Source organism: Protopterus annectens, chromosome 13.part0, assembly GCF_019279795.1.
Source record: "Protopterus annectens isolate FY-2018-M chromosome 13.part0, PAN1.0, whole genome shotgun sequence".
Taxonomy (NCBI): domain Eukaryota; kingdom Metazoa; phylum Chordata; order Ceratodontiformes; family Protopteridae; genus Protopterus; species Protopterus annectens.
In genome coordinates, this window is record NC_056747.1 from 255193722 (window position 1) to 255209088 (window position 15367).

General features: G+C 43.8%; 1 protein-coding gene across 1 annotated transcript in view; it reads left to right on the top strand.

Annotated features, from left to right (window-relative positions):
* The window catches only part of SBNO2 (strawberry notch homolog 2), a 2660605-nt gene that overhangs the window by 1213341 nt on the left and 1431897 nt on the right, over positions 1-15367 (top strand). The window contains exon 17 of the mRNA XM_044053813.1: positions 968-976. Coding sequence (XP_043909748.1) covers positions 968-976 — 9 coding nt within the window. The remainder of the gene's footprint in view (positions 1-967; positions 977-15367) is intronic.

Here is a 15367-nt window from a genome sequence, read left to right on the forward strand (position 1 = left end):
ATAAAAGCACTTACTCACTTTAGTCTTGTACACAGGTCAGGCATATTTTTATCCACTAGAGGAGAAGTTGTGGGTATCAGTTAACAAAGAGCTGAAGGACTTTGGGAGGTAAAGATGCAAGAGTCAAGTGGAGTAAGCTGATACCCCTTCAGATCTGCCGTATTCTATTGGACGTATTTCAGAACTACACGGTTAAAGCTCCTATACATAGCACAAGCAGAAAACTTTAATTCAAAGTGGAAAGGGATGATGAAACATGGGGGAAGCTGAAGAAACAAAGCGAGGCTGAGATTTTTGATGCATGTCTTTAAGGAGAATAATCATGCAGAATATTATATCCATAAAGTAGCAGAAAGTATTCTGAGAACTAAACCAATATGGGAATGGAGAAGGGAGATTCTGCCGATAGTGATGACTACAATTAGGGATACAGACAATAGAATAGGCAAGAGGGGATGGAATTTATTGGAGAAAACTGGCAAAGGAACCAAGGTATTACAAGCAAATAACTAGAGAGGAAAAGATGATAGAATGAGAAGACGCCAATAATTTATTTAGACTGCAGGTTAGAGATTGCCTTCCCTATCAGGGATTGCTATCAGAGTATAGGCAAAGAGAAAGAAATGGGGTGGGGGGTGTCTCAAACTAAAGACCAGCACTGGTAGGGTTTTTTAATGGAATTTGTAATAGAAGCTGCCATTAAAAAAGGAATAATTAATAGAGCATATAAAATATTGCATGATAACTATAAGAATAAATCAGAGGAGGTTAGAAAGGCTTGGGAAGAAAGATTGAATAAGCAATTCACAAAGAAACAATAGAAGGATATATGTATGTCTCCAAGATATGCAACAAAATCTAGAAAATTTATGATTTCTGCCTGGAAATGTTTATAGATATTTTTATACCCCAGGTAGACTCTAGACTTTTTCCTCAGGCTGTGACAGTAAATGGAGGTGAGAAGGAGAAGAAAGAGGTAATTGGGAACATACTTTCTGGGAGTGCAGTGAGTTGATGGACTTTAAGGGTTCCTTGTGGGATGCACTGTCAGAGATGCTGGATGGGTAGATTGGGCTGATGAGGGAGATGATTTGTCTGAGCTATGATACAGAATTGGAATTGCCTAGACATGGTAAGGCCTTGTTGTGTCTAATAATGGCTACTGAAAAAGCAATTGCTAGAAAATGAAAATCAAAATCTAAACCAGCTATACTGGAAATAGTAAATACAGTAACAGAGATAAAACAACTGGAATTTGAGATCTTTAGAAAAGGGTAGGAGCAAACTGCACAGGAAAAAATGGGAATTACGTAAACAGTGCATACAAGGGAGGAATGAGGTCTAAAAGGTGGCAGGATTTAAATGAGCTATGTAATGTTTGGTTGATGTGTAATGTTTGCAACTGGGAGTGTCAGTATGCTTTGTGATGTAAAATGCTTGCGACTAGGATTGTGTTGGTGTGGTTTGTTTTCAATTATATAAATGTATATTTCTGTTTAGTAAGTGATGGTTTAATAAAGATGTTTGTCTTAAAAATAAAAAAAAAGGCAGAAATTGAATTATGTAATATTGCATAGGTTATATGACACGTAGCAATTTATATAAAGTATAATGTTTGTTACATTAATATAGTTTGATTACTTTCCAATAAATGTAAATTTGCCTACATCACAAGTGATAATTCAGTAAAGGTGTTGGGGGGGGGGCTCCTTCATTAGCATGTCTTTGTGCTGGTAGTATCAGAGCCAGGTTTCAGTCCCGATGTATCCTTCATTGGCACCCACGGGGTCTGATTTTGTGATATGGACCATACATCCAATGCATTGCGATTCCTTTGGAGCCAAGTGAGTCTAGCTGGCAAAACCCTTGACAGCAAATGTGCTGACTTGCTCGGCTCTTTTCCCAGTGGCAGGGATATCAGCATCCAAAGTTTCATTACTTATCTCGATACTGGAGTCAGCAGGATCTTTGGTAGCAGTGGCTCCTGTGTCAGGTAGTTAATCTCATCTTCTTTGAACACCAGTTCTGCACCATTCTAGTCCACTCTGGCATTAGAAAATCATTGCATTTCCTTCAGAACAGGAAGCTGATGCACCCTATGTTTCATCTTTGCCTTGAACGCAGGCCTGAGTCCTTTGAGCCCTTGTCATTGGCCCAAGCAGCGCCAGATGACTCAAACTGATCCTTCAGCAAGGTTCCCAAGATATGCGAGTCCTTTGAAGATTCCTTCCAAATTCACCAAGTGTCAGTATAAAGGAGAAATATCAATTCCCCTATGCAATGCCTCATTCCATACACGAGCGTCACATCCCTCATGAAGTCTCCAAATTTGGAGCAGTCTAGGAATAGATTTGCCAGTAGAGTATTTGGTCCACTACCCTCCCTTTTCTTAGATGGGAAATTGTTTTTCAAGACATTTGGGTCTAATCCTTCTTCCTTGGTCCCCCCGACTTCCAGTTGATCCAGCTGATGAAGCAGAGGGCATGGCAGGAGCCTGATATGGTGGAACGTATCCCCCATATGCCTAACAAGATTTCATGCCTACCCAGGACAGACCATACTGGAGCAGTGACCTATAGACTAATTCTGTTTTTGCAGCTGCCACCAAGAAAAAGCTATCTGAAGAAAGCTCTGAAGTCCATCCTCCCAAAATAGACTGTTTATAGATCATTTTGGAAAATGCACTTGTGTCTTGGGAACTTTCTTTTTAGGTGTTGAACGACATTACTCACATGAGGTTCCAGAAGGGTCTGGCAGTGCATATTCTAGATTCTTTCAACTGATCTACACCATACCCCAGAAAAAATTTGAATCACTAGTTTAAGCTGTGTTATCACCAGTGTAGCCATGAGACTGCTTCACATTATAGTGGATGGAACCGCTAGTACATTGGACATCAGCATTGTTGATGCACTGTCATGCCTGGTTGCATCTCTGTGATCTTGTGGACTACATTAAAGCAGTCCGGTAAATGCCTCTTATGATGATAAGTTCTTGTTTGGTCCCAAGGTTAATGAAAAATTTCTGATGAGAGTACAAGAGGACAAATAAGATGTCTACAGTTGGAGTCCATTTGAGAACACTCAGACGTCCTTATTAAGTAATCAAAAGGGTAAACAAGATGTGTGGTTTAAGAAATTCCAACATCCCTCTTTCAGTTCCTCATCAGACCGGTTGCCCCACAGCAGAGGGGGGATCATTTAATGGATCAGACCACAAAATCAGGGGTTCAGGAGCCCTTTCTCAGAGAAAATGCCCTGAGAAGATTGCCTGACTGCTGCACTCTGAAGACTGTTGGGAGTCAACTGTCTCTTCACCTACATGTTTGGTTGTCCAGTACACAGTTCAGCTGGGTGAAGGGCTTCATATACAGAAACTATAACATTCCCTTTGCAGTGACTCCCAAATAGACTTCTCTGTATTTTATAGACGTCCCACTTTGGACTGTATCAGCAGCTCAGGGGATCTCCCAACTCCTTTAAAAAGCTATTCAAGAGGTCCCACCAGACCAGAGCGCGCCTGTCATCTATTCAGGATTCTTTTTATTCCCAAAGAAAACAAAAGACCTCATGCCTATTCTCAATCTGAGTAGTCTAAACCTGCATGTTCAAGAAGACAAAGGTCTGGGTGGTCATGTGCAGTTTATTTTTCCGTAACTTCAGACTGGGTTTAGATGTGCTTGATAGGGCTGCAGGATGCTTATCTTTACATGACAAAGCTAGCTATCTTAAAAGATAAAAAGAACTTTTATACCCAGCTACAGCAATCCTCCCACCACCAACCACATAAATTTTGGAAATCTATTAACACATTACTATCCCCTGGTAAAGTTGAAACACCCAATCCACTAGGTTCCAGCCCTGATTCTCCCTTAAAAACAGCAAATTTATTCAATGCCTTCTTTACTGCAACAATACTTAAACTAGCCAACCAACAAAGCCCTGACACCTCTTTACTAGCTAACCCAAGCTGCACCCCACCACTATTTCAGCTCAAACCCATACCTACCTCCTATATTCTATACTTACTTCAAAAACTTAAACCTTCAACCCCCTCAGCTGACAAATTACCAGCTGAATATCTCCAGATAGGTGCTAAAGCTATAGCATACCATATCTCTATACTAATCAACAGAACCTTAAAAGAAAGTACTATACCCTCACTCTGGAAAATCTCTCATATCATCCCTCTGTTCAAAGGGGGTGATTCATTGGAGTATTCTAACTACCGCCCTATAGCGCTGCTATCTCCCATTGCAAAAATTATGGAGAAATGCATCCACAAACAGTTACTTAATCATCTCCTATCCAATAATCTCCTTGCTAACTGCCAACATGGCTTTCGTCCATGCCATAGCACCACCACAGCCTTATTATCCTTTATTGACTCCATTAATAAAAACCGCAATAACAATATTCTCTCATCAGCATTTTTTGTAGACCTGTCAAAAGCCTTTGACATGGTCAATCACCAACTCCTCCTACATCGTTTAAAATCTCTCTCTTGATAATCTTGCCTTAAACTGGTTTACTTCCTATCTTCATAATCGGAAACAAGCTGTTTCATGGGACAACCATCTTTCTGAACTTCTCCCTACCACTATAGGAGTCCCTCAGGGCTCCATCTTAGGTCCCCTTCTATTTTCCATCTTTATTAACGACCTGTATCTTGCCACCCCTCTAACTACTTGTATTCAATATGCTGATGACACCACCATTATTTGCTCTGCCACAAATCAAGCTGATCTCCACTCCCTTACCCAAAACACTTTTACCACTATAGAGCAATGGTTCTCTAATCACTGTCTCCTCCTTAACCCGAAGAAAACCAAACTTCTCCTCTTTACCCACACACCTGTCTCCCTCTATTAACTTCACACTTACCTCTAACAATGGCACCCTTATTGCTCCAGACCAAACAACCAAACATTTGGGTATCACTATTGATAACCTTCTAAAATTTGACTTTCATATTAACTCTATCATAAAAGCAACTAATAGAAAATTAGGTTCTCTCTACAGAATCAAATCTTTCCTAACTCCTGAAGCTAGAACCATCATAGCTAGAACCCACTTAATCTCTACGCTATTATATGCTTCCCCCATATATACTAATCTTTCAAAATATAACCTCAATAAGCTTACAGCAGCATACAACAACATTGCCAGATTTGCCACTGCCCCTCCATATAAAACACATCACTACCTGAATCTCCTAAACCTAGGGTGGCTGGAGTTACCCCACCTAATTCAATACTATCAGCTTACAATTGCCCACAAAGCCCTTCATCACCCTGAGAATACACCTATGCTCTCCACCCTTATAAAACCCTACAACAACCAAAAAAATCTACGCTCTTCTGATAAAATACTGATTCAAACTTCTTTCTCAAAGAACACAGCAGGTGACTCCATATTTTCCAACTCCGTTGGTAAAATTTGGAATCAACTTCCTCCAGACCTTACAGCCCTAACTTCTATCCCACTATTTAAAACTAAACTGAAACACTTTCTAACCAATCACTGGCTATGCTCTTGCAATAACCCTAGCTGATCTTTTTACCTCCTACCTTCTACTGCATTCTCTTCCTCCCAAACTCTATTACTTCACACTTTCCATTTCTACTGGGAATTTGACTCTCTCTACTAAAATATACTTTACTCAAATTTCTATTGTTAAACTTTAACAATGTTATTAATTCTGTTACATTTTATGCTTAACTGTACTTAACTAACTGCTACATATTATGCTTACCTGTACTTAAGTCTCTGTCTGATCACCTTTTTCTGAACATCCTGTAATTGTGGTTTAAATGCCTCGTGTATTTTTGTACATTCTTGTTTTCTTATAACTGCCATGTAGTAGATAGCGGAGCTTTTCTCCCCGGGCCTCCACTGAAAATGGACATGTATCCAGTTGGACTAGCCCGGTTAACAAATGTAAAATTAAAAAATAAAATAAACATCACTATCGTGAAGCCAACCAGAAGGTATCTCCACTTCAGGCTGTGAGCCATTCATTATCAATTCTGTTTCTTGCCTCTGTTTCTCACCACAACCTCCTGGCTTTTCAGGAAGTGCATAGAGAAGGTCACAGCTCACCTCACCTCAGACTGAAGAGGTTCAGAGTGTTCCAATATATAAACTGTTAGCTGTTTGTCACACAGGAGAATCCATTATTCCAATAAGAAATTACTTCCTTCATTTGTGTTTGTCCTTGTAAATTTCCAAAAATTAAAATTGGATCCCACATAAACTGTAGCTTTTATCAGATGTCATCTGAATGCAGTAAAAATAATTGCAAGATTACCAGCAAACTGGCTGCTATCCCTCAGGCTCATTATATTCCAGTTTCCTTTATAGTACAAATGTTAGACTTCATGACAGCAGTCATTACTCTACTACCACATTCCAGATGGTTTGTGAGAGTACTGCAGTGGACACACAGTGAGCCATGGTCTCAGTCCAGTCATCCTCTTAATTTCCCTGTACTGCTCTCCTTGGTATGCAGATGGCACCTAAAATGATAAATACAGTGACAGTCTGTTCAATCAGGTCATCATTCTTTCTGTCCCCTTCCATTAGCTATTGTCAGAATAAATGCTTCCTCTCTGGGAGGGAGGAATTTCGAGGGAAGGTCAGTACAAGTGACAGGGACCCAGCAAGAGGCTTACCTTCACATCAGTGTTATGGAAATGAGGGTAGTCCTCCTAGCATTGCAGGCTGTACAGGACCTCCTTTCTCAGGGTGTGATTTAATTCTACAGTGACAATACTTTGGTAGTGTAGTATATAAACAGAGGAACTCTGTCATGCCCACTTTGTCAAGATGCCATGAAAGTGTGGCAGTGGGTAATGTCTTTGCAGTGCTTTTTAATTGCAGTACATATTCAAAGTCAGACCATCCTTCTAGCGGACAGGCTCAGTTGTTGCATCTTGATGCCTCTTGAGTGGTCACTCAATCTGACTAAAAACAAAGATGATTTTCAATGACTGGGATCAGCCTTGCTACAGTCTGTCTCCTAAACATATACAAAATTCAGGAGCTACTTGGCTGTCATCCCTCCACAGGAACATTTACCAATAGACAGTCTGGTACATTTACAGTCTGGACAGAGCAGTGGTGCAGCGGTAGCTTTGTTGCCTCACAGCAAGAGGTTCTCCTGTTTGATTTTCTGCTGGAGTGCCTTCTGTGCGGAGTCTGCATGTCCTCCCTGCGTTCATATGGGATGTTAAGTTGTCTATCTCGCCTTCATTCTTGCTGGATGGGTTCGGAGCCGACCTCGGCTCCGACTCGGCCACTCTAAAAGCTCGAGAGTTGGTTCCACCGGCTCGAGGCTCCCCTTATATCCCACAATGCTAGGCATGAGTTACCTCAGATCTCGTTTGCCGCTACAGCGATCGAGGTGTTGGTTTTCTACCGGTTCTTGGTAAGTGACTTTTCTTGTAAAGTTAGTGTATTAAAACCCCTTTAATTTTAATATTTATACTTATTTCCCTTAGTTTAGAGGAATTCTTATCCCCTTTCTTGAAAATTCCTGTTTTTTTCCCACAAGAACTTTAAGTTCTTCCCTTGGGCCTACAGGCCTTTTTTCTTCCCTAGTGGAGTGTGTGTGTTATATTTTCTTATTTTAAAAAAAAAAAAAAAACCTAGCTAGTTGTTTTATTTTAAGTTAAACTAGACAGGGTGTAATCAGTGTGTTTGTGACTGTGTGTGTGATTACACCTTTTGAGATGTCTAAAGAAGCAAAGGTCTCCGGATTCAAGAAGTGTGATGCGTGCTGTCAGAAAATGTCTCTGACAGACGCTCACACTTCTTGTGTCTACTGTCTGGGACCTTTGCACCTGCAGGACTCCTGTGCTGTTTGCCATGGCTTCAGCCCCAGGGTCCTGCAGGAAAGAAAAAATAAGTTAATTTTAAGGGGCTTACTCAAGCCAGAGGATTCCCTTTCTGTGTCTACAGGGAAGCCCTCTAAGGCATCTAGGTCTTCGGCTCCGACAACTGAGCCGAGACCTAAGGTTTCTAAACCTCTGCCTACATCGGCTCCGGCTGGAGCCGATGAGTCTCAGTCCACAGTTTCTGTGGTTCCTCGGCTCCGGCTGGAGCCGAGGTATTAAATTCCCGTGTCGGCTCCGACCAGACCTTCGGAGCCGACAACTAGGAAGAGGTCCAGGTCACCATCCCTTGGCTCCGTTCATTCGGCTCCAGGATCTCCCCTGCTGTCTGAACGGAGCCAAAGATCTCACTCCTCTAGGTCATCGAGGCTGTCGGATCATGACCTTCAGAGGGTAGTGAGTCGACTTCTTAAGTCCGAGGCACTGGCCCAGATGCTTCAGAGCCCGACTCATCAGTCGATGCCTGCCCCTGTCCATCAATATATTCCTCCTTCGACTCTCTTGAGCTCGGAGCCGGGTCGCGTCGGAACTGAGACTGTGATAGCGTCGGAGCCGATACAATTGTCTTCGGCTCCGTCGTCGGCTCCGATTTCTTCCTTGGAAGAATCTCGGCGCCGGACTTCCCTCGTCGGCTCCGAGGGGGTGAGTGGCATCGGACCCTTATCCGACCCCCCTCTCCCTCTCTGTGCTTCGGCGCTGGTGAGTTCGGCTCCGACATCGGCCTCGGAGCCATCACTGTCGGTGCCGAGGGAGGTTCTTAGCTTCTCGGAGCGGGGACCTCTGGCTTTGCCTGACAGGGGTGCATTCGAGGTCATGCGGAGTGTGTTAGAGCCTGGCTCTACTCCACAGTCGGCTCCGTCCGTCCCTCCCTCACGGTGCCTCAGGTCAAGTCGACTCACTCCCTCATCCCGGACCGCAGAGAGCCAGCTCCTCAGGAACCCCCTGTGGGGATTTCATCCTCCGAGGCCTCTCCTGATTTGGCAGAAGAGCCCCTCGGAAGAGGAAGTGTAAGAGGAAACACATTGACTCACCTGAGTCCATCACATCTGACACAGATTTAGATGATTCTGAGGGTTCCCCGTTCCCCTTCTGAAGATGTCTCATTTGCAGACATTCTAGAGATCCTGAAGCAGAGGGGAAATTGGCCAGCCCTCAACCCTTCGGAGGATGAATCTGTGTATCTTGAGGCGTTTGGCTCTCGCCCTTCCACCTCCTGGGTGTCCCCCTTTGACCCCCTCATGCAGGTGGTTGCTAAGAAGGCATGGACGGCTCCTGATTCAGTGGACCCCACTCCCAGGAGACCCTCCAAATTCATAACGGCACCAGCAGACAAACAGTTCTTGACAAAAGGAGTCTCTGTGGATGCTATGGTGGTAGCTGCTGCCACTAAGAAGGAGCTAGCTGATCCTTCAGTACCTGTCCATCCACCTAACAAGGAATCTAGGTCCATGGACAGGTATGGGAAGCGGATGTTCTCGTCAGCGACATTTACCATGTGTTCGCTGAACTACCTATGCCATTTTACTCGTCTTCAAAGGGACTTGATCAAAGAAGCGAGTGAAATGTTAAAGGATCCTACAGCTGCGGGTTTTCAAGATAAGATGAACACGCAGCTGGCTACCCTTAACTCCATAACCAACTCCTCCATGCGCCTTCTTTCTTACGCGGCTGATGGAGCGAGTAGGGCCGCAGGGACAGGTGTGGCCTTACGTAGGCATGCCTGGATGCGGCTATGCAATTTTGCGGACCCCTTCAAGGCGTCTTTCACTAACTCCCGTTTGATGGATCATCTCTCTTTGGTCCTCAAGTGAAAGAAACCTTGACTAGGTGCGAAACTGATGGCAAGACCCTTTCTGCCGTCGGAGTCCGTTTTTCTACTCCTTCTAGGCCTTACCCCAAAGGCCAGAAAGGTGGAAAGATGTGGTTCCGTAAACAATCTCAAGGGACTTCGCCTGACGCACAGAGTCGTTTCCCGGCCAGAGGCAGAGGCGGGAATAACAATGGTAGACGTCGCCCTAGGGGCTGGGGGGGGTCCGCAGAACCAGGGCAATCAGGAAGCCTTCTCTGACAAGCCCTTTCAGCATCCCTGAGGTGTTGCCCGACTGCCCACCTTCGGAGGCAGTCGGGGGAAGATTGTCACTGTACCCAGAAGCCTGGCTATCCCTGACTCAAGACAAATGGGTACAGTCCATCATTTCCGAAGGCTATTCTATCCCCTTTCTTCGCATTCCAAACCAATCAAAAAAATCCCTTCCAGATGTTCCACCCGCTCAAAGGGATCTAGCGGTTTTAGAAATTTCAAAACTGCTTGCAAAAAGAGCAATTCAGCCAGTTCCAGCAGACCAGCAAGGATCCGGAATCTACTCAAGGTTCTTTTTAGTTCCAAAGAAAACAGGGACTGGAGACCAATTTTGGATCTCAGTATCTTGAACAGATCAGTCAAGAAAACAAGATTTCGGATGGTCACGCTGCAATCCATCCTTCCCTTTTGGGCAAAGGAAACTGGATGTGCTCTATAGACCTTCAGGATGCGTGCTATCACATAAAATGAACAGACGCTCCAGAAGATTCCTCCGCTTCAGGCTGGGAACCAGTCATTTTCAGTTCAGGGCCCTGCCCTTTGGTCTCACCACTGCCCCAGGTGTTTACCAAATGCATGGCAGTGGTAGCTTCTCACCTGAGACGACAAGGATTCCAGGTGTTTCCATATTTGGACGACTGGCTCCTCACAGCTCCCACCAAGCATCTCCTTCTGGTGGCCAGAGATTACACCTTTCGCATTTGTCAAAAGTTAGGCATTTCAATAAATTGCGAAAAGTCTGTTTTGTCGCCTTGTCGTGCTATTACTTTCATAGGCGCAAATCTGGACACAGTGGACATGTCTGCGAGACTTAACACATCAGAGAATAGCAGACATTCACAAACTGGTCTCACTCCTTTTCAACAACAACAGAATCAAAACCAGGTTAGTTCTGAAGGTGTTGGGAATTATGGCGGCGGCCATACCTCTGCTTCCGTTAGCCAGATTCCACATGCGGATCCTTCAATGGATGCTCTTCACACAATGGTCATACCAGCAACTTCCAATGTCTCACACCATTATGATCACGCAGGCGTGCAGAAATCATCTCATGTGGTGGATGTCTTCCCCTCAGCTCTTGTTGGGAAGACCCTTTGTTCCACCCCCTCCGGTTGCTACTCTGACAACGGATGCCTCCCTGATCGGGTGGGGGCATTATCAGGGCAGGACGGTCCAGGGCACATGGCAACCAAACGAATGCCACTTGCACATAAATGTTCTAGAGATGAGAGCAGTGCTTTTAGCGTTGCAAGCCCTTCAAGACTCTCTTCCCTTGGGAACGATTGCAATCCAGACAGACAATATGTCTGTAGTGTGGTACATCAACAAACAAGGCAGAACCAGGTCATACCCCCTGTGTCGAGAAGCACTCAGACTGTGGCAATGGGCGATTTCTTCTCAGCGATTTCTGATTGCAACGCACATCCCCGGGAAGTCCAATCAAATTGTGGACAAGTTGAGCAGAGCTATTCTCATGCCTCACGAGTGGTCTCTGAAAGACTCTGTTGTGAGAGAAATTTTCCTCAAGTGGGGTCAGCCTTGCTGCGATCTTTTTGCTACTCCCCAAAACAGCAAGTGCAGAGAATTTTTCACTCTATTCCCTTTACCAGGCCAACCCAGCAGAGACGCTCTAGTCCAAGTTTGGCCCCGGGGACTTCTGTATGCATTTCCTCCCTTCCCACTAATCTCTCAAGTGATACAGAAAGCTATCGTTCAGAAGGCCTCATTGATCCTCATTGCTCCTTACTGGCCTCGACAGGTGTGGTTCCCCTTTCTACATCAATTTCTATTGGAGCGACCGTGGCATCTGGACCTAGTTCCAGATCTGTTGATCCATCAGTCGGGTCAGTTACATCGCTCCCTCCCCTCTCTGAACCTCACTGCTTGGTTCCTCCAGTTCCATCCTTAGCCAGGCTTCCTCAATTATCTCACTCCGTTCGAGATATTCTGATAGCTTCCCATAAATCTTCCACTCGGAAGATTTATTTGAGTAAGTGGAAACGCTTCACTTATTGGGCTCAAGGAAAAGACATAGATCCTTTTACTGCTTCCATCCAAATAGTCCTTGATTTTCTAGCTGAACTCTTCCATGCAGGTTCATCTCCTTCTACTCTTAAAGTTCAATTGGCAGCTATTTCTAACTTTCATGTAGGTATTTCTGAGTCTGCCTTAATGTCCCACAAGCTTTGCAAAGCCTTTTTGAAAGGAGTTTTTCTTCTCAGACCTCCTATAAGAAATCCTCCTTCTCCTTGGGACCTAAATTTAGTTCTTACTTCTTTGATTCTTCCCCCTTTCGAACCTGCAGCCTCCTGTTCTTTAAAATTGCTATCATGGAAGACTCACTTTCTGGTAGATATTACTTCAGCTAGAAGAGTTTCAGAACTTCAAGCACTCAGCTGTCGACCTCCTTATATATTGTTTCATAAGGACAGGGTATCCTTACGAACGAACCCGTCCTTTTTGCCTAAGGTAGTCTCGACATCAAATCTAAATCAAAGCATTGACCTCCCTGTCTTTTTTCCAGAATATTCCAATAGGTCTGAACAAAAATTACACTGGCTAGATGTTCATCGTCAGTTGAGGTACTATTTGGATAGAACGAAACAATTCAGAAAATCTGACCAGCTGTTTGTCTCCTATGCAGAAGGCAGAAAGGGACTTTCAGTTTCAAAGGTATCATTATCTAGATGGCTAACATCTCTGATTTCCCTTGTATATGAAATTAGACACCAAAAGCTGCCTGATAAACCTAAGGCCCATTCCACCAGAGCTTTGGCTACTTCTTTAGCCTTCCAAGACAGACTGCCTATTGACACCATTTGTGCAGCGGCTACTTGGGCTACTCCTCACACTTTCATTTCTCATTATAAGTTGGATTTAGCTTCTAGGCATAGAGCTAACTTTGGTTCCACTGTTCTCAGGAGTCTGTTCCGTTAGGCCACCCGGGACAAGGTGCTAGGGACGCGGTCCCATCCAGCAAGAATGAAGGTGAGATAGACAACTTAACATATAGAAGTTATGTTTTTACCATGACGTTCCATGTTAGTTGTCTTCTTCTCGCGTCCCACCCTCCTGCCCCCTGGCCTGGACAGACCTAGAGGAGTTGTGATTGTGACCTCTCTTTCTACCACCTCTGTACTTAGGTATATGCTCTGCTGTGCATATTTCCTGGATCAGGATGTAGGTCACCCTTCTTTTTTCCTTTATTTATAGAGGTGGACTTTGCTACTAATTATTCCATTACTACTATAGGCTGGGCCTAGCTTACAAACGAGATCTGAGGTAACTCACGCCTAGCATTGTGGGATATAAGGGGAGCCTCGAGCCGGTGGAACCAACTCTCGAGCTTTTAGAGTGGCCGAGTCGGAGCCGAGGTCGGCTTCGAACCCATCCAGCAAGAAGAAGGCGAGAAGAAGACAACTAACATGGAACGTTATGGTAAGAACATAACTTCTATTTTCCTCCTGGTGCTCCTGTTTCTTCCCATGTTTCAAAGACCTGCATCTGGAGCGTTTCTCCCTGGGCTTTGTTCCAAGTCTGTCTTTCCCGATAAACAAATGTTAAAAATACATTTTTGGCCAACCGGTTTCCTTTATGCTTTTTCCTTTCTACCTCTTATAACAAAATGTTAGCAGAAAATATTGCTGTGGAAGGCCTTTGTCATAGTCAACTCCCTTATTTGGCTTGGGCAGATTTGGTTCCCTATGCTTTGGCCTCCCCTCAAGTAGACTTCCTGGCTGCTGGTTCTAAACACACATCTCTGGTCACACCTGTCCATTCATCCTCAGCCAGACATCACCTCCCACTGACTAACCACATGGTTTCTGCAATTTTACTTACGGCCAGTTATTCATCGTTTTCCAATAGAGTAGCTCAAATTATTTCAGCTTCTCAAAAAACACACCACCATTAAAGTTGACAAGAGTAAGTGGAGATTTTCCCTTTCTTTGTGCTTCAAGGCATGGACCCCTTCTCTCCATACCTGTACCTTTAATCCTGCGATTTCTGGCTACATTGTTTGGCTGTTAATTATGTAACTATAAAAGTTCAGCTGGCAGCCATTTCTAATTTTTCACCAAGGGTTCATTTCTTTCTCATTAGTCTGGAAAAGGTTTGCAAAGCCTTTGTAAGTGGATCTTTTCTCCTTAGACCCTGTTCCACTTTCAAATTAAAGACCTTACTCCACCCTGTGATCTGAATTTCATTCTACAGGCTGTTAACACAACCTCCCTTTTGAGCCTGTTTTTTTTTATATTTTAATAAATTTATCATGGAAGATGTTCCTTCTGTTTGGTATAACTTCAGCAAGGAGTGTTTCAGAACCAGAACTAAATGTTGTTTCTTGCAAGCCCCCATACCCAAGTCTTTCACAAAGTTTCTCTGGGACCTGACTCATGTGTACCAAAGGTCACCTGTTGGTCAGCCCTAAACCAAACTATTCACTTACCAGTTTATTTCCTAGGTTATTCAAATAAAGAATATCTGTTCCACACTTTGGATGATCGCAGAAAACTGTGTGTTTGCAAAGAATAAAAGTTTTTCATAAAGATAGCCAGCTTTTGTCTCCTGCTCTTCAACAAAGCTAGGTGCCAGATTTTCTAAAAGTACTCTGTTCAAGCAGTTGTCTGATTGCATTTCTTTACTCTGTCAATAATAGGCTTCTTGATTCAAAACCAATGGCCTACTCCACAGGATGAGTTGCCACTTATGTGGTCTTTTTCAGAAATTCTTCTCTAGATGACATTTATACCACAGCAACCCGATCATTAGTGCCGATCTTTGCCAAGCACTGCAAGTCAGATATAATATCCAGATCCAGGGCTTCCTTTATATCTGGCATCCATTAGGGTAGCCTGGCATGATGTTACCCAGGAAGCCAAGTAGCTGGGAATTCTACTCCATCAGTCAAGAAAGATGGGAGGGGGCAGTACAGGTTGCAAAAGTCATGTACTTACTATAATGTTGGATCCTTATTCTCCCATTCTTAGTCTTGAAAACCCTCCCTTCCTCCTTCCATCCAGTTTGCCACTTCCATAACTCTAGGTAGACTTAAACCAGAAGCCTTTCTCCAGTTCTAAATGACTACATTTGTTTCAGATTGTTAAACACAATCTGAGGAATGGTAGGGAATGCAGTACATTGTGGTAGAAGGGAGGAGCTTGAGTGCTGGAAAAGATCAAAAGTGGAAAGATTTTTGGCCTTGATTTGCTGTGAAGGCATATAACCCATCAGTTCAGGCAAATTGATTTGGGCATAACTTTCATATTAGCCATGTCAGTAGTTTCCCTACCAGTTCATGCTAATGAAACTGAGGGAAGCTTAACATTGACTCATTTTACAAACTTTTTTTTAACTGTGTGTTTAAATTTCTGTCTCTGTGTGAGCGAGTGGAG